We start from the raw sequence: 24,336 nt of genomic DNA, 5'->3' as shown, positions 1-24,336 counted from the left end.
TGCTTAATGACCATCACAACTTATGACTGTAGGGTAGTTGGTGCACTGATGTTACCTAGTTTGGTAATGAAACGTCTGCAAGAAAACTAGCTCAGAGACCACCAAGGACCCCACAGTCCTGAGCTACAAATATTCTTTTCTAACTCTATGACTGTAATCGCAGGGTCAATCATAGTCGTAAATTGAGGGATACTTATACTGGTGGTCCTCCAGTTACAACCATTCATTCAGTGAACCTTCAAACTTACAACAGCACTAAAACAGAAAAGGGTGCAAAAGAAGAGGAAATTCAGTAGAATTTGCCACCTTCACTTCTCTATCAGGAGCAAACTCAGAATTCCAAACTGTATGATTAGACTGAGAAACCCACCTACCCATGCAGGACAATAGGCAGAACCCTTTTTTGGCCTACCTCATCTTGTTACCTCTTTAGGAAACCTACATAATGTTTACTAACATTTACAGGTATCTTATTTTTCTTCTTCTATCTTTTGTTTTAATTTTTATTGGTAAGCTGCCCAGGGTCACCATGGAATCAGAGTGGCCTTGAAGACGATGATGGAGGAAAACCTTATAGAGCAGCTTTAATAGCATGTATACTCATAAAAGACTGATTCACTTTTTAAAATCCCACACTTTAAAATTCAGCATTCAGCTTCTACTCTGAAAAAAGTATGTGAAGACAGAGGAGCACATTCATTTTGTCTCTCACAAACCACTTTCAAACCAGAATAAAAGTTCTGAGAAATCCCTTTGCAAAGGGTATAAGAAAATCAAATTTTAAAAACTATATAATGTGTTACTCAATATAATAATTGTCCAGAGGGTGTAACTACCACACATTATCTCCATAAGGCCAATTTTTTAAAAAAAGAGGATGACTTCTGATGTGCCTTGAATAGCATTGTTCTATATTGCTAAGGAATTTTATATATGTGAATAACGTATATTATTGTTTTTAAATATATTTTAAAACAGTAGGACTCTTCAAAAAGATATTACAAAATATACATAACATTTATTTTTTAAATTAATGATACATATTGAATCAACATAGCTAACTCTGATTAGATGTGTAATGTCTGATCACACACTTAAGAGTCAGGTTTGTGAAGATAAAATTATCAAAATGTTCTCATTCCTGTTGACAATATCATATAATAGCTGATATTGTTTTCCAAGCACATATTAGTTATAGAATTAGAAAAAAGCTGTGTCCTGAAACCAGATTAATTTGCAGGGATTTTATCCCCATAGCCACAGGGGCTATTAAAAATAAATAGTATTTTTTTTTAAATTCTCCCAACACAGCACTGAGGTATCCAAATAGGAGAAACTGTGATCATTATCTAAACTAGGAGAGAGAAGCAGAAAGTAAGTTTATAGGGAAGAAAAGGTGAGTATCTAGCCTATCAACTACCATAATTATGAAAATGTTAACATTAGCAGGAATATTGGTACTTACAGTGCCTGGATCCCTGTCTGTTCCCGTAGTAACCAAGAAATGCACAGACATGCCCGTTCAGACACAGAGGCAAGAACAGAAATAAAAAAGGGGGAAGAAATTAGAACAGAAGCCGCAAACAGTTTTAAAATGGCTTTTATTTATATAAGTCATTGCACATTCCTAATACAGTGATTTCCTGAAAATTACATTTTGTAAACATGATTTACAGTTTAACCATACACAAGGCCTAGTTCTTTCCATGACAGAATAAATTAATTTTTATTCTTCAAAAATTATTCAAGTGCAATTCGCCCAATATTTAAAGGTGTCCTAAACAAAACTACAAAAAAGGAGCAATGCTTAAAATCTTTCATTTCAACTCATTCAACTCAGTTTTTTTATTCTTCATTTGCCCACTCTTTCACCTCTTGCCCCCTTTCCATTAAAGATTTCTTTAATTAAAAAAAAGAAACAAAAATATTGCCCACTTATTCTGGTGTAAGGATCATCCACAATATTGTGCTGGCCACTGAGGTTACAACTAAGCATCTGTAGGGATGTTAAAATGCCCTGCATTTCATCAAAGCAGAGAACCCTAGTGCACTCCAGGCTCAAAAAATAAGTACTTCAAGCTAAATTTTGCTTCAGTGGTATAAATGCAGAACAATTTATTCTTAAATGTTTGGCATTATAATTGTTCTTGGCTTTCATTCTAAATAGCTCCTTAGGATTCTTTAGAGATGCCCACCATTTTCAGCAACGTGTGAACACTTATTTGAAATGTCCTAATCAGGCTTCCCATGCCTCTCACCTCTGTGGTGGTCTGCATCGTGATGCTTCTTGTCATCTTTCATTGCCAAGTGAGACTGCCCACCCAGAGCGCTTGAGAGGGCAAGAAGGCCAGCACTGCTTCCAAGTGGAGGGATCCCAGGAGGCTGAAGTCCTGATGGGTGTGGAGTAAGAGGCACTGGAGGTCCATGGCCATGAGAGAGATGCTGAGCCTGCAACTGCTGTTGCTGTTATTGATTGTGGTATTTCCAGATAGAACCAGCAGGCAATTGGGAGGAAGGAAGGAAGGAAGGAAGGAAGGAAGGAAAGAAAGAAAGAAAATGAGGACTGGTTAGCCAATGAACATAACACCATTTCTTGTCTCAACCTGTACCCTACTTCAGCCTGGCTAAGGTAACCCACCCTGCGCTAAGTTTCACAACTCTAAGAATACTGCCTTGGATACTGATTCTTTTTTTCACTACAGAACTAAGCCATGCAATTTAATCTACAGCCCAACTAACAGATTTGTGTAGTCTAGACTCTGGTAGACAGCTGGCACCTTTCAAATCCATCTCCGTATTAAAAGAATTAGTGCTGACAGAGATATCATTGCTCTCACCTTCCTGTCTCCAAATGCTTGTTTTCACAACTGCTTCGAATAAAGATGAAAACCAACAACTTGAAAGGGCCCTACCTAAAATAAGTCTCTGTTACAGCTTCTACTAGGAACAGTTCCAATACTTGAATCACCAATTGGAAAAGTGACCAAGCAAATGTTCTTTTCACTTCATTCTTGTTGTAGATGTATGCTTGACATTAAGACTGACAGAATCCAAACAGAGTATTGATCTGATTAGTCTTCCCCTCAGGGCACTATGAGATTTACTTCAACAATTTCAAATCTATGTACCTATTCCCAAATTCAGCTGAAGACCAGAATGATCTTTGCCAGATCACAATATATGCTAGCCTTTCCCAACCTCAATGCCCTCCAGATGTTCAGACTTCATGTCTCAGAATTCCCCAGATCACAGCTGAAAATTCTGGGACTGAAGCTCGTGGTTCTGGAAGGCGCCTTGTTTGGAGAAGATGCAGTTATATATACATAGCAAATATATATGTTTTTCCCTTCCCTTCTACCTCAGTTTGAATGTTAACACTAGGGATAACATAATCAATTTGACTGAGTCCAAACAGAAGGCAAGAGATTGACTTAAGCTGCAAGGCTTCAAGTTACTATTTATCTTCTCAAAAATAAGCCCCTCTATGAACAATGACACATATTTTCAGATAAGCATGTATTACAGCCTTCCCTAACTTAGCACTCTCTCCAGATAGACTGAAACTGGGATTCTAGAATTCCCAGTATAGTTAGTGCCAGGTTGGAGAAGGTTAGTGCATAGAACTGCAGCCCACACCTTGTATCTTAGCAGCCAAAAAGTCTACTTAGCCCTTTCCAATTTTGAAAGAATTGTTCAAAGTGCTTACATTTGTAAGCAAGGGTCTCTGCAATATGACTTCAGCCAAGCTGCAACTCTCAAGAGCTGATAGCATTACCAGGTCCTGTGTTTGACACATGGTACAATCATATCAATTACATTTATCACCTCAATAGGGTAGTACTTACTGATTTTTTTAAAAAAAGAAAAAGATAATCATTACTACTGTGCTTATAAATAACATTTAACAAAATGTTAAGAGGCACTTAAAGGAAAGTACGCGTTTCATTTGTATCTTAGAACAAGAAAGTGAAACACCTGCTTTTCTGAGTTATTCATATTGTTTTCAGTTAAATTTTGTGTAGCAACCAGAGAAGACACATTTAAAATCTGTCTCAAATATGTTCATTAGAAAGCTTTGGGCTATTTAATCTTTTTAGCAGTGCTTCCTATCATCATAAAGCTGACCCAATCCATACAGTCATTGTGAGAACATGTATTACAAAACACTTTCATATTATAAAAATTATAAAGTATATATTTTTACCAAATTTTTTACCATGTCTAAATGTACTCTGTGCATTCTAGCAAAGGACATCTGATATTATATATATATATATATATATATATATATATATATATATATATATATATATATATATATATATATATATATATATCACAAACTAACAAGTAACAGGTAACATGCCAAACAAAGCACAGCACAATTTATGCTCTTTTCACAAGAGAAGCATCTCTTCGAGTTTAGGTATGATATACTTTTATAAATAAATTGGCATGTAGCAAATAAACCCAGGGATTCTATTTTTCCATAATTAAACAAAAAATTTAAAATGGTTACAACTGTGAACTCTGCCATGCCACCTTGAATTCAAGATCAAAAGATCTCAAACACTGTTTTATACAACTGTTTATATTTAGAGCTTCCAAGGAACACGTCCAAAAAAGGGGGGCATGGTTTTTTTTTTAAAGTAATTTTATTAAAAATATAAAAACTAATGCAAAGAAGTGCAGAAAAGAAAAAACAGAAATTACCTTCCCCCTCATCGAAATAGCTTTAAACATAGTAATTTACCACCTTCTATTAACACAGGTGGGTTAAAAAAAATTAAGAAATCCCTCTTTCTCCCATTACCTATCTCTTATCAATATACAGATCCTAAAAGGGCAAGGGAATCTAGCATTTTAAGGTGGAGCACTAACCTTGTGTAATACTTATTTGTAATGTTCTACATGGAAATGAGAACTCAAGATATTTCCATAATGATTATTTTTATGTCACTTCAATTATTTCACCACTAATCGGTTCACAAATGCATATGTTGAAAGAGTGTATGAAAGGATTTCCCACAGTATGCACACATTCCACTTCCTAGCTGTCACCAAAATATGTGAGGGGGTTCTACGCACATATAATGTGTGAAGGAACTTTCTGCTGATCAAGATGCATGTAGTAACTCTCCCTTAGTATCAAGTGTGGAAAATGGGATACAATGGCTGTTGCATACATCCTTGTCATTCATTGTTGAGCGAAGCTGGAAATACTCATTTTCTACTTTTTTAAAAGGAATTTCCATTTGAAGTTTTGTTGTTGTTGTTGTGGATTCAAAGAAACAAGATATTATGATTGAAGGATTAAACAATGCTGAGAACTCAATTCAGTGTAGCACAAAAAGCTGCGTGTTTCATCAGGTGGTTTGGAAGAAGTATAATCATTTGGAAAAAGTGTTGACTTACTAGAGTAATAATGAACAAGTAAGACTCATTTTGTCTTTATTTAGTAAACTTGAGATATTATTGTGCAAACTGAACCAGATTCATGCAGATTCTGCATGAATTATCAAGCCAGCTTGCAATAAATGATAGATTCATTCCCTCCTTTTCTCTTCTTTTTACATCACTCATAATTTTTAGATTACAAACTTGAATTTAGGTACTTTAAACACTGCACAAAAATGTGTTGAAAGTACAGTATAATGTGATTTTAGGTGTTTATTAATGCTTACAATGTTATCTTTACAATAGCATCCAACTTTCAACTCATAGAAATGATAAAATTAAATGCTCAAATGCTAAAATTATGTTTATAAAATAAACAATATTTTGCCAACAGAAAAGTCCAGGCTTGGTTGTTAACTTGCATTATAAAAAGAATGAATAGGAGTATGTAATTAAACAACAATTCAACATTACAACACGGTAGTAAAACATTATTGAATACTGTATATCAGAGAAGGCTTTTTAAAAAAGTGTTGTTTTTCTGCTTGCTGTGAAGTGCAGTGTCAGTAGAATTGGCATTCTGATGCTTGCATATACAGAATAAAACAATATTTCAATAAATAAGTTTTACTTGATACAAAAGCTGAATTTAGATGATCTCATCTCAGCTGGAGAGATTATGCTTAGATTATCAGAGTGAGCATATATTTCCAATCAACTAGAGTTGCAATCTCATATGAACCAGGAAACTATGCTAAGCACAACTTAGTATATTGGACCATGACTTGAATATTTTTAACCCTAGACGATTCCAAAACTGTCAAACTCAGTTTTCTAATTCAGAAAAAAATGCAAAGTAGAGTTAATTTTGGAAGACTTCCTGATGTCTTTGCCAGAAACAATATGTATCTGAGAGTTTGGTACATAGACAGAAGCTATATGGTATTATAAATCTTTCATACATCAGAGTAACAGTTACTTACTTTTTTAGTCTCCTAAAACTCATATTCACAAGTCAAATTGGGCAATGATTCAATGTGAAAACATTATATGCTAGTATCACTAATTTGGGGTGACAGAATTACAATAGCATCATTAATTCAGATATGAAGAAATGGATGTGAGATCAGTCATGTGCCCCATTAAATGATGAACATGGTACACAAAATCTTATATATTTACTTAAATGGTTAAAGGAGTTCTTTAGTTTCAATCATGTGAAGCAAACCACTATATTTACAGCAAATGTGTTTTAAACCACTTTTATTCTCTGCTCCAAAGACAGAAAGGTGAAGTAGTCAAACTAACTTAATATCAGTTTCAAATATTTAAAGGAATGTCAGTAACATTCCTAAGCCTTACCTTTAGCAAGGTTCATTACAGAAATTTCTATTTGTAGACTTTTGTGTTTTTTAAAAAAACTCTTTATGAGGATATGTATAAGTTTATTCGGCATTTTATATTTATTTATTTATTTTTATTTTTCCATTTCTTCCACAAACAAGTCAACACATATACCGCAATACATAAATACATACTCCTAAGTTTGGGTGCTGCTCGCCCATTTCCTTCACTGTATCCACCCTCCTTCTCTCTTTCCTCTTCTCTTTCTTTTTCCCTTTCTCCTTTCTTTCCTACTTCTTCTTCCTCTCCTCTCCTCTTTCCTTCACCACTCCCCTCCCGTTTCTCCCCACTTCTCCTCCTCTTTTCCTCTAATCTTCCTACTTCCTTCCCCCTCCTCTACTCTCTTCTCTCTCTCCTCTCCTTTCTTCCCTCCCATTCTTCTTCCGATACAATTCAAGGGTAAAGTCCGAGCAGCTCCTCTCCTTAGATTTTCAATATCTATATTAGGTAGGATAACATTAATTTTCTATTACATCATTATTTCTATAAATCTGACCTTCTCAGTATTTACTTCTATAAATTTTATACTACCTCCGGTTATGCAATACTGTGTCGCCTGGGTCTCCCTCCTTATCTCCTCCTTTTTCTTCCATCTAAATTAGTATTAGCCATCTTTTAGGCATATTCTCTTTTTCACCCACTCATAAAATTTTCCCCAGATTTCATAATACTCTGACTCTGTCTTATCTTTAATTATCATTGTTAATCCGTTCATTTCCGCACATTCCATTATTTTCCTGATCACCTCTTCTTCTGGAGGAGCTTTCAGTGCCTTCCAGTTTTGTGCAAACACAATCCTAGCTGCAGTGGTTATATAAATAATCAAATATGTGTTCTCTTTACTATATTTCTCTGGTAAAATACCCAACAGGCATATTTCTGGTCTTAGTTCTATACGTTGTTTTATCATCTTTTCTATCCATGTTCTAATTATATTCCAATAGGTTTGAGTCTAATATAAGCCCTACTCCAAAAACAAGCTCTAATTAGGACCCCACCCAGTCCGTCCCACCTGGCTGCCGCAATGGGGCAGGAGGCCATGTGGCATATCGCACCACTGCCACTATGAGGCGAGGCAGGTGGGGGAGGGGTAGAGCTGTCCCACGTGTCCACCCACTTCCTTCAGCCCCCCCCCCATCCAGGCCATTCCTTGCTCCCTCTCACTCCCCTCCCGACCTGGACTGCCATGCTACCCTACAGAGGATGGGTGGGGTAGGCCTGGTCCTCTCTGCCATTTTAGAGCTGGGGGGGAGTGATGGCAAAAGGTTTCACTGCTGCTGTGCGCCGCTGCTGGGGCTTTCTTCATGTTCTGCCCCACAGATCACCTGTCCAGCGGCAGCCGCCACCTCCTTCTCCTCCGCCATCTCTCCCATGGCTTGCGCCGTGACCGGGCAGCACAAGCCTCCCCTGACGTCTCCCTCTGTCAGCCCTCTGTTGCCGCCACTGTAGAGAACAGAGAATGGTAAGCAGAGCAGCTCTGTGCAGTGATGCAGAGCAGAGAAAAGCACTTGCTTGCTGTCCTGTATCGCCCTGCGTCTTCATTCTCCATTCTCAAAATGGCCATTCTCGTTTCCTGCCATTTCTCCTCCCGAAAGCAAAAAATTTCAACACTAACCTGCTTTCCAGCTCTGGAGCATTTCTCTCCTGCTGAAACGGAGTTCATGGGACTAAACAAAATTCAGTCAGAGCTTCCAACTTCTTGTGAATAAACAAAGCTCCAACCCCTCCCCCACCTGCCTCGTGTCGTGGCAGCAGTTGCGCAATGTGCCACACAGCCTCTTGCTACGAGCTGCCACAGCAGAAGTAGGCCAGCAGCCATGCGGGCTCCTAGTGGATGGGGCTGTTGGTGCTGCCACCGCAAGGCAAGGCAGGTGTCACAAAAAATATAAGACACTGCCTGAAAATAAGACTCTTTTGGAGGCAAAAATAACATAAGGCCGGGTCTTACTTTCAGGGAAACACGGTACATCATGATATTGGTGTTCTAAAACTTTATTGTAACTAATTTAATTAATTTAAAACCATATTCTAAATCAAGAAAGTAGCATATTTACTGCAAAAGGAGAAAATAATATTCAAATTAAATTGTACAATTTAATAAGACATTATTTTATTATTATACTTGCAATTAATTCAGCTAAGTGACCTTTAAATCCCACTTCAGAGTAGCATCACTATTAACCAAATATTTTTTTAGCCAGGATGACTAGTGAAATGCAGCAACAAATGTAAATAAAGGAGAAAAAAATATGCTGTCTCAAGAGGCTTAGTTCTTTCGACAGGAATTTAAAAGTTGCAGCACAGTTATATCATTATAATTGAGTAATTTCATGTTTGGTTTTATGCTTTGGAATATTTTCTAGTTTACATCAAATCTTCGTTCAATGGGAAAGGGAAAGAAAAAAATAAACTCAAAATTGCAATCTGACCCTCACATATACAGTGAAGTAATTCTAGAAAAAACACTTAGAGCAATAGCACTTAGACTTTTATACTGCTCCATAGTGTTTTACAGCACTAAATGATTTACAAATGTCACATATTGCCCCCAACAATCTGGGATCTTGGAAGGATGGAAGGCTGAGTCAACCTTGAGCTCCATCAGAATCAAACACGTGGCAGTCGGCAGAGTTAGCTTGCAATATTGCATTCTAACTACTGTGCCACCAAAGCTCCTCAAAACTATGATCAAAATTAATCATGTATAGTACACTTCAACTTGCACTTCTGAAATAATTATTAGCACAGGGAATAAAGCACAATAGCATGAGTTTAAACAAGAACAGAAAAACATCAAACTAAAAAATGGAAATTCTGGAATAGACAGATAACAGATTTTATAGTTATCTGAATAAATTTATTTTATGTCTCTGCATGCTCCTATATCTGACCTTTATGGCTCTTTAGCACTTATTTCTATTTCTAAATTCATACCACCCATTGTCAAACAGCAAGCATGCATCTTATTCCAAAAGCATAGGTTAGTATTTAAAATGTAATATGCAAGGCACACATAGGGAGAAAGCAGAATTTTAAGACATACATACCAGACTCTGGTTTTTAGCATACTTTGTAATTTAAATCCCCCTAAATAGATAAATCCTTCTATTTGTTCAGCATCTTTTTTTGAGTTTAAATCTGCAGTATATTCCTCAGATGAAAAAAAAATTCTTGTAATCTTCAATCAGTATTAACCAGTAGCGGTGGGGGGAGGGGCAAATGGCAGCTGGAATTTGTGCACATGTGCAGAAGGGATGACCTATGTATCCCCAATGCTCCACCCATCATCTTTTTTCCCCCACCACTTCACCCCCAGATAACTCTAATTTTAACAGCTAGAGGTTTAGTGGGTTGTGATTAGGTAAATTGTAGCCTAAAGCATTTGGACATCAGGCTGGGGAAAACACTTTTTTCCAATGTTTTTTAAAAGACTTTTGACATTTTATCTCTGTGGTGGCCCCTTCTCCCCATCAACTCTAAGTCAGAATTGCAGATGATGATTCCAAAACTTCTGCAATAAAAAGCTGCAGCAGCAAATTTTTGTCTCCATATTTCTATTTTACAGGAAAAGATATATTCTAGTAATTTATAGGCAGTCAGAAGATTAACTACAGACTCATAATAAACCCTCAAGAGGTTAACCTCATCCTCTTAAGCTTCACACAGTACCGTCTCAGAGATACCACAGCCAAGGAAAGGAAAAATAATCCAGTGGTTTGCTAATCCTTTAGTCAATCACCTCATGCAATGACACAAAGCCCTTTAGATGCCAACAACTCAATCTGTCTCACCAATACCATCAATCCAACTGATACATTTCACAGAAGCACGAACAGCACACCTCAAAAGGGTAAGAGGAAACCCTTCTATCATTAAAGTACTAAATTCTTTTTCACCTCAACTCTTGTGGATCCAAAAGATACTGTTAAAGATGTATTTCTACAGTTCATTCAAAAAAAAAAATCTGCAAATCTCTATCAATCTTTGAAAGTCATCTAATTATCTATCAGTGTGACCTAATTATGATTCTAATACTAACTTCCTTTAATTTTCCTAACTGCTGTTTATCTTTAATCTCTAATCTCTTGAAACTTTACTAAGAAATCTATTTAAATGTCCACTCCAAGAAAACATTTAACATCGCACTTGAACATTGAAACAGGAAGAGAAGGATTGCTTTACTTGCCAATTTGTGAGTTCACATTGTAACATTTAAAATTGGAAATTTCAGTTTCACTATCCTTCAAACCAAGCGTGTGTGAAGGTATTCTGCCTATGAGCGTTTTGCCGTATGTTCAGATAAGCACTATACAATCTGAACTACCCAACTGCATGACGTTGAAGGTGTGCATCCACCATACTGGACCAGACTCCTGAAAAAGGAACCTGGATGCTTTTCAAGAGCATTACACCCGGGGGAGGGGTGATTGTGGGGTTGTTGGAATTTGTTCTATCAGGATTAAAAACACACAGCTCCAGATCTGCTTTACAGATTTTTTATGAGAACAAACCTTTCCCCCCCAAAAAATTTTTCTTAACGGAATGTTTCCCAACACACCTTTCTCACACAACCTGTGCCTTAATTCTTGTGTCAAATGGAATACAGATCTAGACTTCCAGTAGAAGGTCATTCCCAACAAAGAAGTAAGGGCACCATTTAGAAGCAATTATTTCCCGTGTCAAGCAATGAAGCTCTTTAAAAAAAAAAACCAACCAAATCTCATTAAGCCTTACTAAACACACAAATCTTAAATATTCCCATACACTTCTTAGGAATATACTTTTCCCTCAATTTGTTGCCTCTCTACTGCGTCTTTTACTTTCATGCAACTCAAATTTCTTGGGCCTCGCTTAGCCACTGGCTCCTTGATTTGTGTTTGTTGTTGTTGTTAGTTGCGAAGTCGTGTCCGACCCATCGTGACCCTATGGACAATGTTCCTCCAGGGCTTCCTGTCCTCTACCATCTTCTGGAGTCCATTTAGGCTCACGCCTACTGCTTCAGTGACTCCATCCAGCCACCTCATTCTCTGTCGTCCCCTTCTTCTCTTTCCCAGCATTAGGCTCTTCTCCAGTGAGTCCTTCCTTCTCATTAGGTGGCCAAAGTATTTGAGTTTTAGCTTCAGGATCTGGCCTTCTAAAGAGCAGTCAGGGTTGATCTCCTCTAGGAGTGACCGGTTTGATCGCCTTGCAGTCCAAGGGACTCGCAGGAGTCTTCTCCAGCACCATAGATCAAAGGCTTCAATTCTTTGGCGCTCAGCCTTTCTTATGGTCCAGCTTTCACTGCCATTTGTGTTTAATGTTGGAGAATTCAGCAGCCGACTTGCATTTTGAAAAGACTCTCTCATGATGTTTCAGGCTCACAATAGATGTCTAAACCGTTAAATTACTATTTCTTTTATTAGCCTGAAAGACACTGCAGTTTAAGAGCATGGCCTCCACTATTGTTCTTTATACTAAGTTGGGTCTCTGAACAATACCGACAGCTGCTATTAAACTGAGCTGGCGTTTACTTTAGTGCAGCTGCTGCTTGTACGAACAGACCGACTCCTGATGCTTCCTCCCCTCTAGGGACACAGGCTGACACAGTGAATGTTCAATGAAGAGGAGCAAAGGGCCAGTGAATTGTCAACCCAATTTTATGCTACTCCAATTTTCCAGAGTGCACCCAATCCCTTTCAAAGAAATCAAGCATATGTCAGAGCATGAAACTTATTGTGCAGCACGGGATAATTATTTGTGTATACAAATCTGCAGTGGAAGAGATGATCTCTTACTGGACCAATATCTATGTGTAAAATGAGACTGCAGTTGCACAACACTTCTTGGATTAAAAATACAACTTTTAGATCAGCTGTGCAAGGCACTTAGATTGAAGGAAAAGGCTGGACGGTATGATAAAAAAAATATAATGCTTTGAAATAGTGAAAAATAAGATATATTTTGGTTGACCATAACATATTAATGCCTCAGTTTATTACAGGGCTAATATCCTATTGCATACATGCCATCGAGGGGGCCATGGCTGAAATGCCTAAAGTCATGAATAGCTTGCAGAAAATAGACCGGAAAGAGGTTTATTTCCTGTTCACAAATTTCCAGGAATTGTCCAATGGAAAGAGATTTAAAACAAATTATATAGAAGTCCATCTTCACAAGCTGGAAGTTAGTCAGAACTAACCCATTGAATTCATTCCACAAGATATGATGGGGGTAGATACATCCACCAAGGAGTGATTTACCAAAAACTATTAGACCTGAAGATGGAATGTTACCTTAGGATTTAAAGCAGCATGCCTCCAAATAACATTGGCTTCCAGGGAAGCAACTGCAAGAAAGAGGCAAACTTCAGTCTCATGTCTGTGATCACCCTACTTTGATTTAGTCCAGCATTTTATCACATTGATAAAATGCTGGACTAAATTGATCCAATTTGGCAGTGCAAATCTCATTTTCTTGCTATTATACTTGCAATTATTTTTCAGGAGGAATTCATTGCACATGAGGCAAAAAAATGCTGCTGTTTCACTTGAAATGAAATCAGCATATTAAATAAATGGATGGTAGTCTTGATCCTTTAAAAATACACACACACAAAATAAAAAAGCAGGGTTTGCACTGAACGTCTAACAGGCAGGCATTCAACTGGAGGTAATCTGCAAATGAATCAGTATTGTTCTCTTGGCTGCTGGGCACTCTTAAGGAAAAGGTATAAAAAGATATAAGCCAGATGCTTCACAAAATATTCATTGTCCAATATAAACATTTCCAATTTATTTTAAAAGCTATTTTGAGCTGTGTTAGCTAAACACACTTACACACATAGAAAATACCCAGTTGAACTTCTGAACTAAATTCCAAGTAGAGACATCATAGGGACAAGTTAGGGGTCATGAAGACAAAGACTTTAGGGGGAAAAAGTAGTTGACTGGATGGGGAAAACAGGAGGAACAAGGACCTAGTTTAAAGGGGGAGGTGTGTTTATGCAAAGCTAATCTGTGGGATATAATAAAACTTCCTGAATAAAATTTAAGTTGAAAATATAGTGACACTTGCAGGGAGGAATGGCTACTAAAAGGAAATGAAGGTCATTCTCTCACTTTATTTCACCTAATTGACTACCAATAGTTTACCAGAGATCTACAATTCAGAAATTGATTAAAACAGAGTTTTCAAGTGGAGGATCATCTTTTAATCCTCCTTAGGTCTTATGGGGATGGGGGGAGTTCCCCCATCTCCAATTGGGATGTAATTTTAAGCACAGATGGATTAACCGGTGCCATTGTTTGAACACGTCACTAGACTATTGCACTGTTAATCCATACAGCAGCATGTCTAATTATCATTACAAAGTGTCTCTGGGAACTATAAAGACCAGCAGGGCATCTTCTCACAAGCAATTAACATAAACTAGTAAATGAATAATTTGAATTTCTCATAGTACTTGCACATGAATAAATATCAGAAGGAATAGGACTTGTTTCCAAGTTCTTTTGCCTACTACAGAAGCAACAAGAGGGAAATACAAGTGATATTTCTTCAGCATTATAAAATGTATATGACAAGCAAAATGTCTGGTGCATGATGCTCATAAATGTAAAGCAAGTTATCTACTTGTTTTCATATATTAGCAGATGATTTTCCCATGAAGCTAAACTTTGTATAAACATGACAGGTACACAAATTCTGGCAAATCTACAGATTGTCTCCTATCTTTTCTCATTTTTTTCCTATAATGTCAGGAGGAAGAGTTTAGATAACTATTTCTACTTTTATTTAAATATAACTTGTTGTGTTATTTTGGGGCATAACTATGACATTAGTATTACCATAGTATATTAATTGGGATGATACAGCACACCATAGTTAAGCAAAAGCAGAAATAAACATTTCTTAATCTTTTCACCCAGTCATTTTTTCACTTATAAATGTGAACAAAATTACTTTTATAACATTCTAAATTATTATTTTTAAATGTAGATATTCAGATTATCAAATGACTCAAGATACCACAAAAGTCTGTCAATCCTTACAAAATATATCAGTCCTAATCAGTTTGGTTTCTTTTTTCAACTCACTCCAAATATTAATTTACAATTCATAATCATTCCACACATAAAACTGGTCTTTGATATATATCAGGGATGTCCAACCTTGAGAACTTTAAGACTTGTGGACTTCAACACCCAGAATTCACCTGTCAGCCATGGTTGGCTGGTGACTTCTGGGAATTGAAGTCCATAAGTCTTTAAGTTGCCAAGGTTGGACATCCCTGATATATAGGATAAAGCAATATAAATTAAGCTTTTAGGAATGCTACCAGTTTAAAATGCATAGGTGCCAAGAAAATGAATACTTAAAATGTAGCCATTAATGATCAAAGATATTATTTACATGTCAAACATTAAAACATCAAAACTGCCAAAAGCAATAAGAAAGGAAAGCTGGTTATACACACTGTAGGAGGTAGACCTGGAAGGCCACGTACCCCGATGATGGCATTCAGCTCAGCCATGGTCACTTGTTTGGCACGTTCCACTGCTTGAGCCACTTGTTGTTGATGCTGGAAGGACAAATAAATATCTATTATCAGAGCAACCACTGCTTGCAAGAGAAAAAGGCATTTTTTTAAAAAAAACACAAAAACAAATAGTAACTATATTTCAAACTAGCAAACTGAGATGCAACTTCCTTTCAAATGCATAAATATATAGTTTTTATTATAGTTTATTCGCAAGTTAACCTTCTTCCAAAGCTGATAAGTAACGCTTCTGTTGTGCATACTGTGCTAAACCATACTATTGCCTGATGTTGGTCACAATCTCAGTCCTTGCCTTAATACTATCTGATCATTCAAAGCACCCTTGGGTGCCATGTGTGAGCTAGGAAAGTGTGTGTGAGAAGGCCTTAGGGCAGGATGTCTGGGCCACTCATGTTGTGTTAATAGGCATTCCCCCAATGCCCTGGTATAAATTTAGTCACCAGGTTTTTCCATACACAATAAATACATCTATGCCAGTAACCTGGTTTTCCTACTCCCCAAAATTCACACCTGTCCTTTACTGTGTGTCACGGCACAATCCTATAGAAGTTGCTACATAAATGCTCATAAATGTTTGTCAAGAAATTTAGCACAGATTACAACTCAGGCCTTTTTCTTAGACTTAGACTTTTGTTAGACTTCTGCTTTCTTAGACTTTAATGTTTCAAATGAAACATAAAAATGTTTTCAGAATTTCAACCAATTCTTAGAAGTTTTTTAAAAATGCTTTTGCAAATGCCACTCAAAAAGTTTAGTGTGCTATTGAGCACTATCATTTGTATTTACAGAGGATTTAACAAATGGCTAGACTAGCAGCTGCTAAGCTAATGCTAGCATTAAAAAAAATCTTGATAATCTTTTTAGACTGCCTCCTCCTGTGTTGGAAAGAATAATTTTGTGGTTGAGCTATTTCACCAGTTATACAGTTGGTGTATCTCATCTCCTCTGCTAGACTAAATTAACAGGGGGCCCCGCGCATACTTCAACTACAACAGATGTTCCTCATTCTTCTGCATTTTTATAAAATTAACATTTTAAAAACTAATTTACAAAGATGCAACATAATTTCACTTTAAACAGCTGAACATTTGTACTTACTTCTTGAGACAAAAATGGGATGACTTGTGCACAGATTGTATTCAATCTCTTGGCAATTTCAGTCTATAGAGAAAAGTAAATATTTGGATTAAAACACACACATTATATTTTAGTTTACAAGATCATGTGAAAGACAAATGTTATAAAAATGTGAAGTACCCCAATATTATCTCAAATACCTAGAATATGTAGTTAAGCTGATAAGAGTTCAGCTTACTGAAGAACATCTGCTACAACTCCACATGTATTCAAACAAATGTATTTTTACTACATAGTCATTAATAATCAGTTCAAATCTAGCATGAGATCAGTAAATCCATTGTTCCTCCCTCTTTTTTTTATTATTTGAAGTCTTCCGAGTCCCAAAAAAGGAGAAATAAGTTGCAGTGGATATCCTCACAAACTGATACCCAAGTAGGTACTTTATAACAATCTATGCTTAGTTCTTGTGTTAACACAAGCTGATAAGGGCATCCTATATCACTGCCATACATAAGTGAGATATTTTAAAGAGAATTTTGCCCCATTTTGCTACCTTTTTAGTAGAGTTGTTAAGTGAATCACTGCAGTTTTAAGCTAGTAACACTGTTGTTAAATGAATCTGGTTTCCCCATTGATTTTGCTTGTCAGAAGGTCACAAAAGGTGATCACATGCCCCTAGGACATCATAGATATCAACCAGCTGTCAAGCATCTGAACTTTGATGATGTGACCATGGAGATGCTGCAACAGTTTTAAGTGTGAAAAACAGTCATAGGTCACTTTTTTGGTGCTGTTGTAACTTTGAATGGTCACTAAATGAACGGTTGTAACTCAGAGACTATCTGTATTTGTCCACTTTTTACTATGTATGATTGTGTGGCACTGATGCAAAGTCTCTTGTTCAAACCACGTGTGAGCCAGAAAAATTTACACTCTTTAATTTATGACATCCTATCCTTTTTTTGACTAAGAACTCAATCTATTTTCAAATGTTCTACACCTAGCAATGAGAGCTCCAGAAATTAAATGAGGACAAGCTTGCAGCATTTAAAAAAAAATTCCAAAGAAATACTCACGAGGCCAGAATCCAACCTTTAAAAAGATGGTTGGGGGATGAATAGCCCCAAACCAGTCAATCAATCAAAAATATAAGCTATGCTTTAGGAATATGCAATATAGATGGCATTAAATCTCTGAAATGCCTGACACAAGCCCTCAGTTTCATGTAATATTCATGAATTCTGAGCTGTCGGGTAGCTGGCTTGACACAGCTTATCACTAGATTTCTGATCTCCAAATACAGAGGACAGTTAAAACAATGTGGGATAAAAGAAACCATCCCTTGCAGACAGCAGATACATCAACACTAATTGCCCATATTCTCTTTGCTCACCACCAAAGCAGATCTGCAGGGCTGGTGCCTCATGTGAAAGCCGCTCAAGTACCCGTAATTGTTTATGTTCTTAATGTTAAGGCCTCTTGAATGCATTCATTTTTAATAGCAGGTTGAGTGTGGGGCCTATCAAAGAGCACAACAGCAACCCCAGTCATTAGTCCTTTGCTATGGCAATGATGAGCTTTTGATTTATTTGCAAATGACAAGCTTGCTGGGGCTCCAGACTCAATCAGTGCCCTCCTTTCTAAAGCACCATAAACATGATGGGAGGATTCAAGATAAAGTTGAGACTGAAATTGTTTGCATTCTGTGGGAGGTATGCGTATTATTTTTTTTCTAACTTAAAGTGTTTTGATCTGAAACACAGTCAGCTTCAAGTGTTGTTATTTGTCATTTTGTCAACATTTCATACTGAACTGAGTGATTAAGGGGGGAAGAGGCAGGTGCTTAAACAGTTTCAAAAATGCCTGCTTCAAATTCTGTAAATGTTTGATCAGAGATTTTCTTTTCTTTTTCTCTGCTTTCTACTGAAGGAAAAAGGACATATTTAACCAAGATTAAAATATATGATACTTGAGCTTCCCCCCCCCACCTCCCCAGAAGAATATAATATACATTGTTTCCTAATTCAGCAGTTTCCATGGGTCATTTTTCCCATTAAAAGTGAATTCTCATTCAAAATTTAAAAGCAACATTAAAGTTAAGGTATTTCCTTGTATAAACTGGAAGCTTAGATAAATAATCACACTACTGAGAGCCAGTGTAACCAATAATCATCAGACACCGTGACCTAGAGCAGGAAATGTTTGCTCAGTCTTTTAGCACAGAAAGTTAACAAGTTTCCAAACCTATCCTTGAGTGATGCCTTTGTTAGAATGACCAAAAAAGGTGTGAATGCTTCTGAGTTCTCCATTAGCAAAAATGTTATAAAAAAAAGATGGAGCAGGGAAGTACCAGACTCCCCTACCACATGCACAAATTAGGCCAATTTTTTCCAAGCATAAGGACCGTAGTGCTAAGAATGAATTATTTTACACCTTTAAAAAAAAATCCATCCCCAGTAACTCCCACTGTGCCATCTAGTTCCTGGCTTGACAAGTGTATGAAATTAGCCAAAAAGTAACAATAAGCTTGCACTTTTGCTTCAGATCAACCAAAAAAAAACCCAGACAACATCAAGAAGATAAAAAAAAGTACTGTTTTCAATCTTATTTTTTAACTACTTGAAAATAGAATTAGGCCAACTTTCTCCCATATTTCTACACAGGAATATTCAAAATTCCACTCTATGTTAAAACAGTTGGATTTAGTCTATTTAGAACTGGAAAGTTGCAAGGACTTCAATCATCTTTAATAATTTCTGAAACTGGGATTACAGCTGTTAGTATTCACTCCAAATCTGTTTACTATGGCGTATTAATAAAAACAATAAATCCAGGATGAAATATATGAACCAGTCTTTCCCTATTTGTCTGTAACCTGTTTTTACTTATGTGAATTATCTTTTCCTGTCACAATCACCAAACTGCCATTGTAATTTCAACAACTGTATATGATAAAAAGGTGTTGCTACACTTCAGGCAGAAGACCAAACCTTTTCAGGGATTATCCATGATGTGATTAAAATAACATTTTGTGGTAGAAGAAAAGTAGTAAGTGCTTCTCACAACTCAAATACAAATTAGAGATGTATAAAAATCTAGATGCAATTTCATCATGTTAATGAAATAGGGTATCATGGAAACCTTTTACTTTCAGCTACTTTTTTGTGAGAAGCAATGTTTTATTATCTGAAAGGCAATCCAGTTTCCTGACTTCAAAAGGCACCATCATCATTGTTCTGGGTTAGATGGGAGAAATTAAACTAAATACTCCATTCAAATCCTCAAAAATTCATCTCACCAATTAGTTCTTATAAAAGAAATTCTTATGTGGAAGTAGTCTGTAATATTAATTTCTAATGCATCTCAGAATAAATTAAAAAGCTTTCTTCATGCATAATTACAAATGACATCTGTAACTTCACTAAAGATGTGTAGAGTTCCTGTGAGTCAGGTGACAAATACATTATAAAGCAATTATTTTTATTATGATGTATAACATCCATCATTCCCTTCTCTTATTGCCTACTGAACAATATACCAAATATTTGATGCTTTTGTGTCTCCATTTTCTCATATATATATATATGTGTGTGTGTGTGTGTGTGTAATTTTTTATTTTTAGATTGGTAACAAAGAATTAAAAGGAGACTGATATGCATTTCAAACTTATTTGTTTTCATCAGTCAGCCATACCCTTCTGAGATTCGAACCTGGGCTGATTGCACATTAGGCAGTTGTTTTAACCTGTGGATGGCCTTCGGTTAGGCCGAAACAGGAAATAAATATTTGTCCCATGTTTGGGGCCTAGCAAGGTAATCTAAATAGTTAACAAGCATTTAACACACACACACACACACACACACACACATATATATATATACATACATATATATATATATATATATATATATATATATATATATATATATATATATATATATATATATATATATATATATATATACAAATGTATACACTACTGTTAAATTAGGTTCTGTTATATACAGAAAAAATATTTACAAACATTTGGTAGTTTTCACCTTTGACAAAAAATGCTTGCAGAACCACAACTATCAAGGAAGTGGGACTATACCCTCACTGTTGAAACAAACAAGACCGATGTTCCCAAGTGTCTCCTACTGACAATGATGCTATTCAAAGAATCCACATGAACTCAGTCAGCCAGAGATGTCATCCCAAAACATCTCACTCTGTGCATAGACAGCAGCTCCCACAGGAAAGGAATATATATCTCCTGCTGTCAAGAACTATCTTCCACCATCTCCAAGTGGCAGCAAATTGAGGAAACAAGAACACCCCCACAGCCCGTACATAAATAGGGGACAGTGAGGAAGGAAAGGCATGCAAACTTTGTTACGCCTACCAAAATGACAGCTTCACAGAAAAATAAGGAAGCTCATGAAAATTCAATGCAGCTCTAATATGTCCATTGTTAGAACGTGTACTTAGTTCAATCTGACAGCACCCTTTTTATGATTAATGTAATTCTTAAGGTCCTCTTAAGCTGAAGTGGTTCCTGTACCTATTTGGATTACAGAGCCCTGAAAAATCCTGACAGCCTTATGACATGCTTGTCATTATCATGCCATTTCCAGAAAAGCCAGTCTAGAAGTGGCATGAACTGTGTATCCTAGACATGAAACCCCAGGGGAAAACTCAGTGTGCCTTGGATTAAAATCAACAGCACTCCCACATTTTTTAATTGTTTGCCACTTTAGGAATGTATGGGTAGGAAAGCAAGGTCTAATCATGAAACAAAGCATGCATTTTCCATCCCCCCATATTATTTTACGCAAATAGCAACATTTGCATAATAATAAGCTTGGCTGTTTCGAGATGCATAGTTTTGAATGTTCCAGTTGCTCATAGCACCGTAATTGGACTGTTGTTTTGTGACTACTTTCTTTCTTCCAGCATAGCCAATACCACAGCAGGGACCAGTCATATCTTTGCCGCTACTGCTTTAGATTGAATAAGGTGATGTGGGAGTGGAGTGTTGAATGGAGAAAAGCAATTAAACACATGGTCAGAGAGGAGAAAACTGCTTGTAGCTGCTTGACTGCCTAGTAAATTATTGCTTTTTTCCCTAATGCTAGGGAGAAGTTAAAAATTCAAGTGGGTGGTTGTATGGGCTCTCCAAATGTTGTGCTGTGCACTTGTTTTGCTTCTGTTTTTTTTACAAGCAAGTAATGTAAAATATCATGCACATTTTGTGCACACATTAGTTTGCTTCACATATAAGTGTTGCTGAGGTTGTATAAATGTAGATTATTAGTGCAAGGAGGATTTGGTAAGCTGATTGAACTTTTGTGTATGTGTTCACCCTACATATACGTTCTTATGTCTTACAGTAATGATTTTTATTTTAATTTTTTCACCCTTTATTATTTTTATAGTTCAAGGTGCCACACATGCCTAATGTTCCTGTTTTCCCCACAACAGCAACCCTGTGAGATGAGTTCAGCTGGGAGACAATGATTAGCCCAAAGTCACCCAGCAGGCTTTCATGTCTAAGGCAGGACTAGAACTCAGTCGCCTGGTTTCTAGCTTTGTGCCTTAAACTGGCTAATAATATTCACACAATTAAGCGATATCAGCAGGCCTTTTTTTCCATAGCTTCCACCCCTATGTGCAGGCAAAAATTTACAGAAAGAACAATGAAGATTTTTTTTTTGTTTGGCCGACAGCTAGCAAGTAGACTGCTACAAAACCAAGTAACAGTGCCTAAAGAAAAACTGAGATAATTTAAGGCACATCGGAATTATTTTTCCTCCTCTTCAATCATGTCCAGTTCTTAGAGAAGGCCCAGACAAGTCCCTGCAATTTTCTTGACAAGGTTTTTCTGAAGTGGTTTGCCACTGCCTTCTTCCAAGGTCTGAGAGACACGAGAATGAGAAGCCCAGCTGCATTTGTGCCTCAGATGGGACTAGAACTTGGTCTCCCAGTTTCCATCTTGATGCCCTAATCACTACACCAAACTGGTGCTCATCAAAACTCTTCATCAGAAATTAGCTGATCTCAATTTCCCATGGCGAAAGGACAGAAGAGGCTTATTAAAATAAACAGTGGGGAAAAACACCTGTCCTTGTAGGAAGGATTTGTTTTTTTCTTTAACAACACACTAACTTGCATATATTTTTTCCAATATATTTTTGTATTTCAACTGTGTTCTCTCTCTTTTTCATTATATTGATGTGTTCAAAACGGTTTAAAAATAGTATCTTTAGCTTCCTGCAATCCAAATGGCAGATAGCATTGATCATGAACAAGCACCACGTAGCCCCTGCAACTGGAGTAGAAGAGCAAAGCAGCAACAGCTGTCCTCAAGTTGTAATGTTGGAATACTCAACACATTGAATAATTTTGCTCCAATGGAATAACAGACAACTTGTAATTTTTCAACAGAGTATTACAATTCTGATTCTAGAAACAAAGTACATTTTCTACTGACCAACCCTTGGTTGAATAATTCCTATACTGCATTGTTTGAGTGGATTTTTGTATGGTATGGAAACTGTGGAAAAGCAACCACAGAGAGGAAAAAAACAAATCATATCTACATTACTTCTATTTCCTGTATCGTTCAAATTCAAAGCAAACCTAGACTCTTTATACAATCTTTTTTCTGGCTATCAGAGCAATAGAATTTCAACCATAGATGCAATTGTAATCTATTCTGGCCTTATAGTTGTTCTTATTTATGATGAGCAACTATTAGCTCTCATTTATTATATAAATTGGCCAAAAACAATCTATTGAGCTTAGCTAGTTATCCAGCTGACTATTATTCACAGTGAACGTAACATTCTTATTATTTAAAAAAAATCACCCTACAACCTAGATTACCAAATAATGAACATCCTTTAATCTCTAATAATCTATGCATTATAATCTTGAAATATGATATGTCATAAAGGGTATATTTTTTAAAAAAAAATCCATATCAAACCGTTTGCCAAAATAAGGGAAGAAAAACTTTACGGAAAAATTAAATGTCGCAAACATAAGAAAGGAAATATTTAAAGCATTAGTAGTAAGAATTAAAATACAAACTTCTGCCAACTTTATTTACTATCAGCATTTTTAAAAAAACAAAACAGTTTTTTTGAAAAAGGAACATGACTCAAAGTCCCAAGGCAGGGGGAAAAAAAAAAACCTTTCAGAACAGTATGATCACCTAACTGAAACTGAAACTATATATTTATCTTTTCCACAAAACAAGCAGCCAACTGCTCCCTGCACTGGTGCTATAGAGATTTCAACAAAATAGAGCTGAAAACTCCATCTGAATGAGCAAAATGTTCTTGCCATTTATACAGTGTAACAGTAATCCACCAGGGAATAAAAGGTCAAGGCTGCCCTTTTGGTCATTACCGAATCATTTGAGATGATCTGTGGTAAGGAAAATCGAAGGCTGTGAGTATGCTGCAAATGGCTTGACCTCAGTCCAATTTTTGTCTCCATCTGTCTAACCGATATGAGGATGAAAGCTTTTTGCAGGGTTCTTTTTAAATCCACGTTGTAAGGCATGAATCGGCTTGATACAGCGTTAATAAGGGGGAAAGTAGGCTTCTCTGACACAGAAACACATTTAGATTGTTATTCTTTATCACATGAAGTATCTCCTCCTCTCAGAAGTTACTAAAATGGCTTAGAGATACCTTCACTTTGCCAGGAAGGGCAGAAAGCATCCAATTTGCAGCCTTCCACAAGACTGACTTGCAGGACAAAAGAGTCTTCCAGAAAGACAGTAAGTGGAACCGACAGTGGAAGTTACTTTTGTACAACATAAAAACTTTTTTTTAAAAAAAGGTTTCATTTGCTCTGGGGGGAAAAAATGGTTTTCAGGATAACCTGAAAGAGCCAACATAAACCCAGTCCAAAGGATATGATCA

At 36.5% G+C, this 24,336-nt stretch overlaps 1 protein-coding gene across 5 annotated transcripts in view; it reads right to left on the bottom strand.

The window, feature by feature from the left end:
• The window catches only part of TLE1 (TLE family member 1, transcriptional corepressor), a 93,638-nt gene that overhangs the window by 56,078 nt on the left and 13,224 nt on the right, over positions 1-24,336 (bottom strand). The window contains exons 6-10 of one of the 5 annotated variants that reach the window (XM_081320840.1): positions 16,439-16,501; positions 15,257-15,361; positions 3,707-3,781; positions 2,259-2,463; positions 1,466-1,482 (exon numbers count right to left, since the gene is read on the bottom strand). In XM_081320840.1, coding sequence (XP_081176966.1) covers positions 1,466-1,482; positions 2,259-2,463; positions 3,707-3,781; positions 15,257-15,361; positions 16,439-16,501 — 465 coding nt within the window. Of the gene's footprint in view, positions 1-1,465; positions 1,483-2,258; positions 2,464-3,706; positions 3,782-8,126; positions 8,181-15,256; positions 15,362-16,438; positions 16,502-24,336 lie in introns of those variants that run through there. The other 4 variants (XM_081320841.1, XM_081320842.1, XM_081320843.1 and 1 more) reach the window with 4 other exon arrangements.

Source organism: Vipera berus (genome assembly GCF_964194415.1).
Source record: "Vipera berus genome assembly, chromosome: 2".
Lineage (NCBI taxonomy): Eukaryota > Metazoa > Chordata > Lepidosauria > Squamata > Viperidae > Vipera > Vipera berus.
Note: the sequence above shows the minus strand (reverse complement) of the source record. Positions and strands in the feature narration are given on the sequence as shown.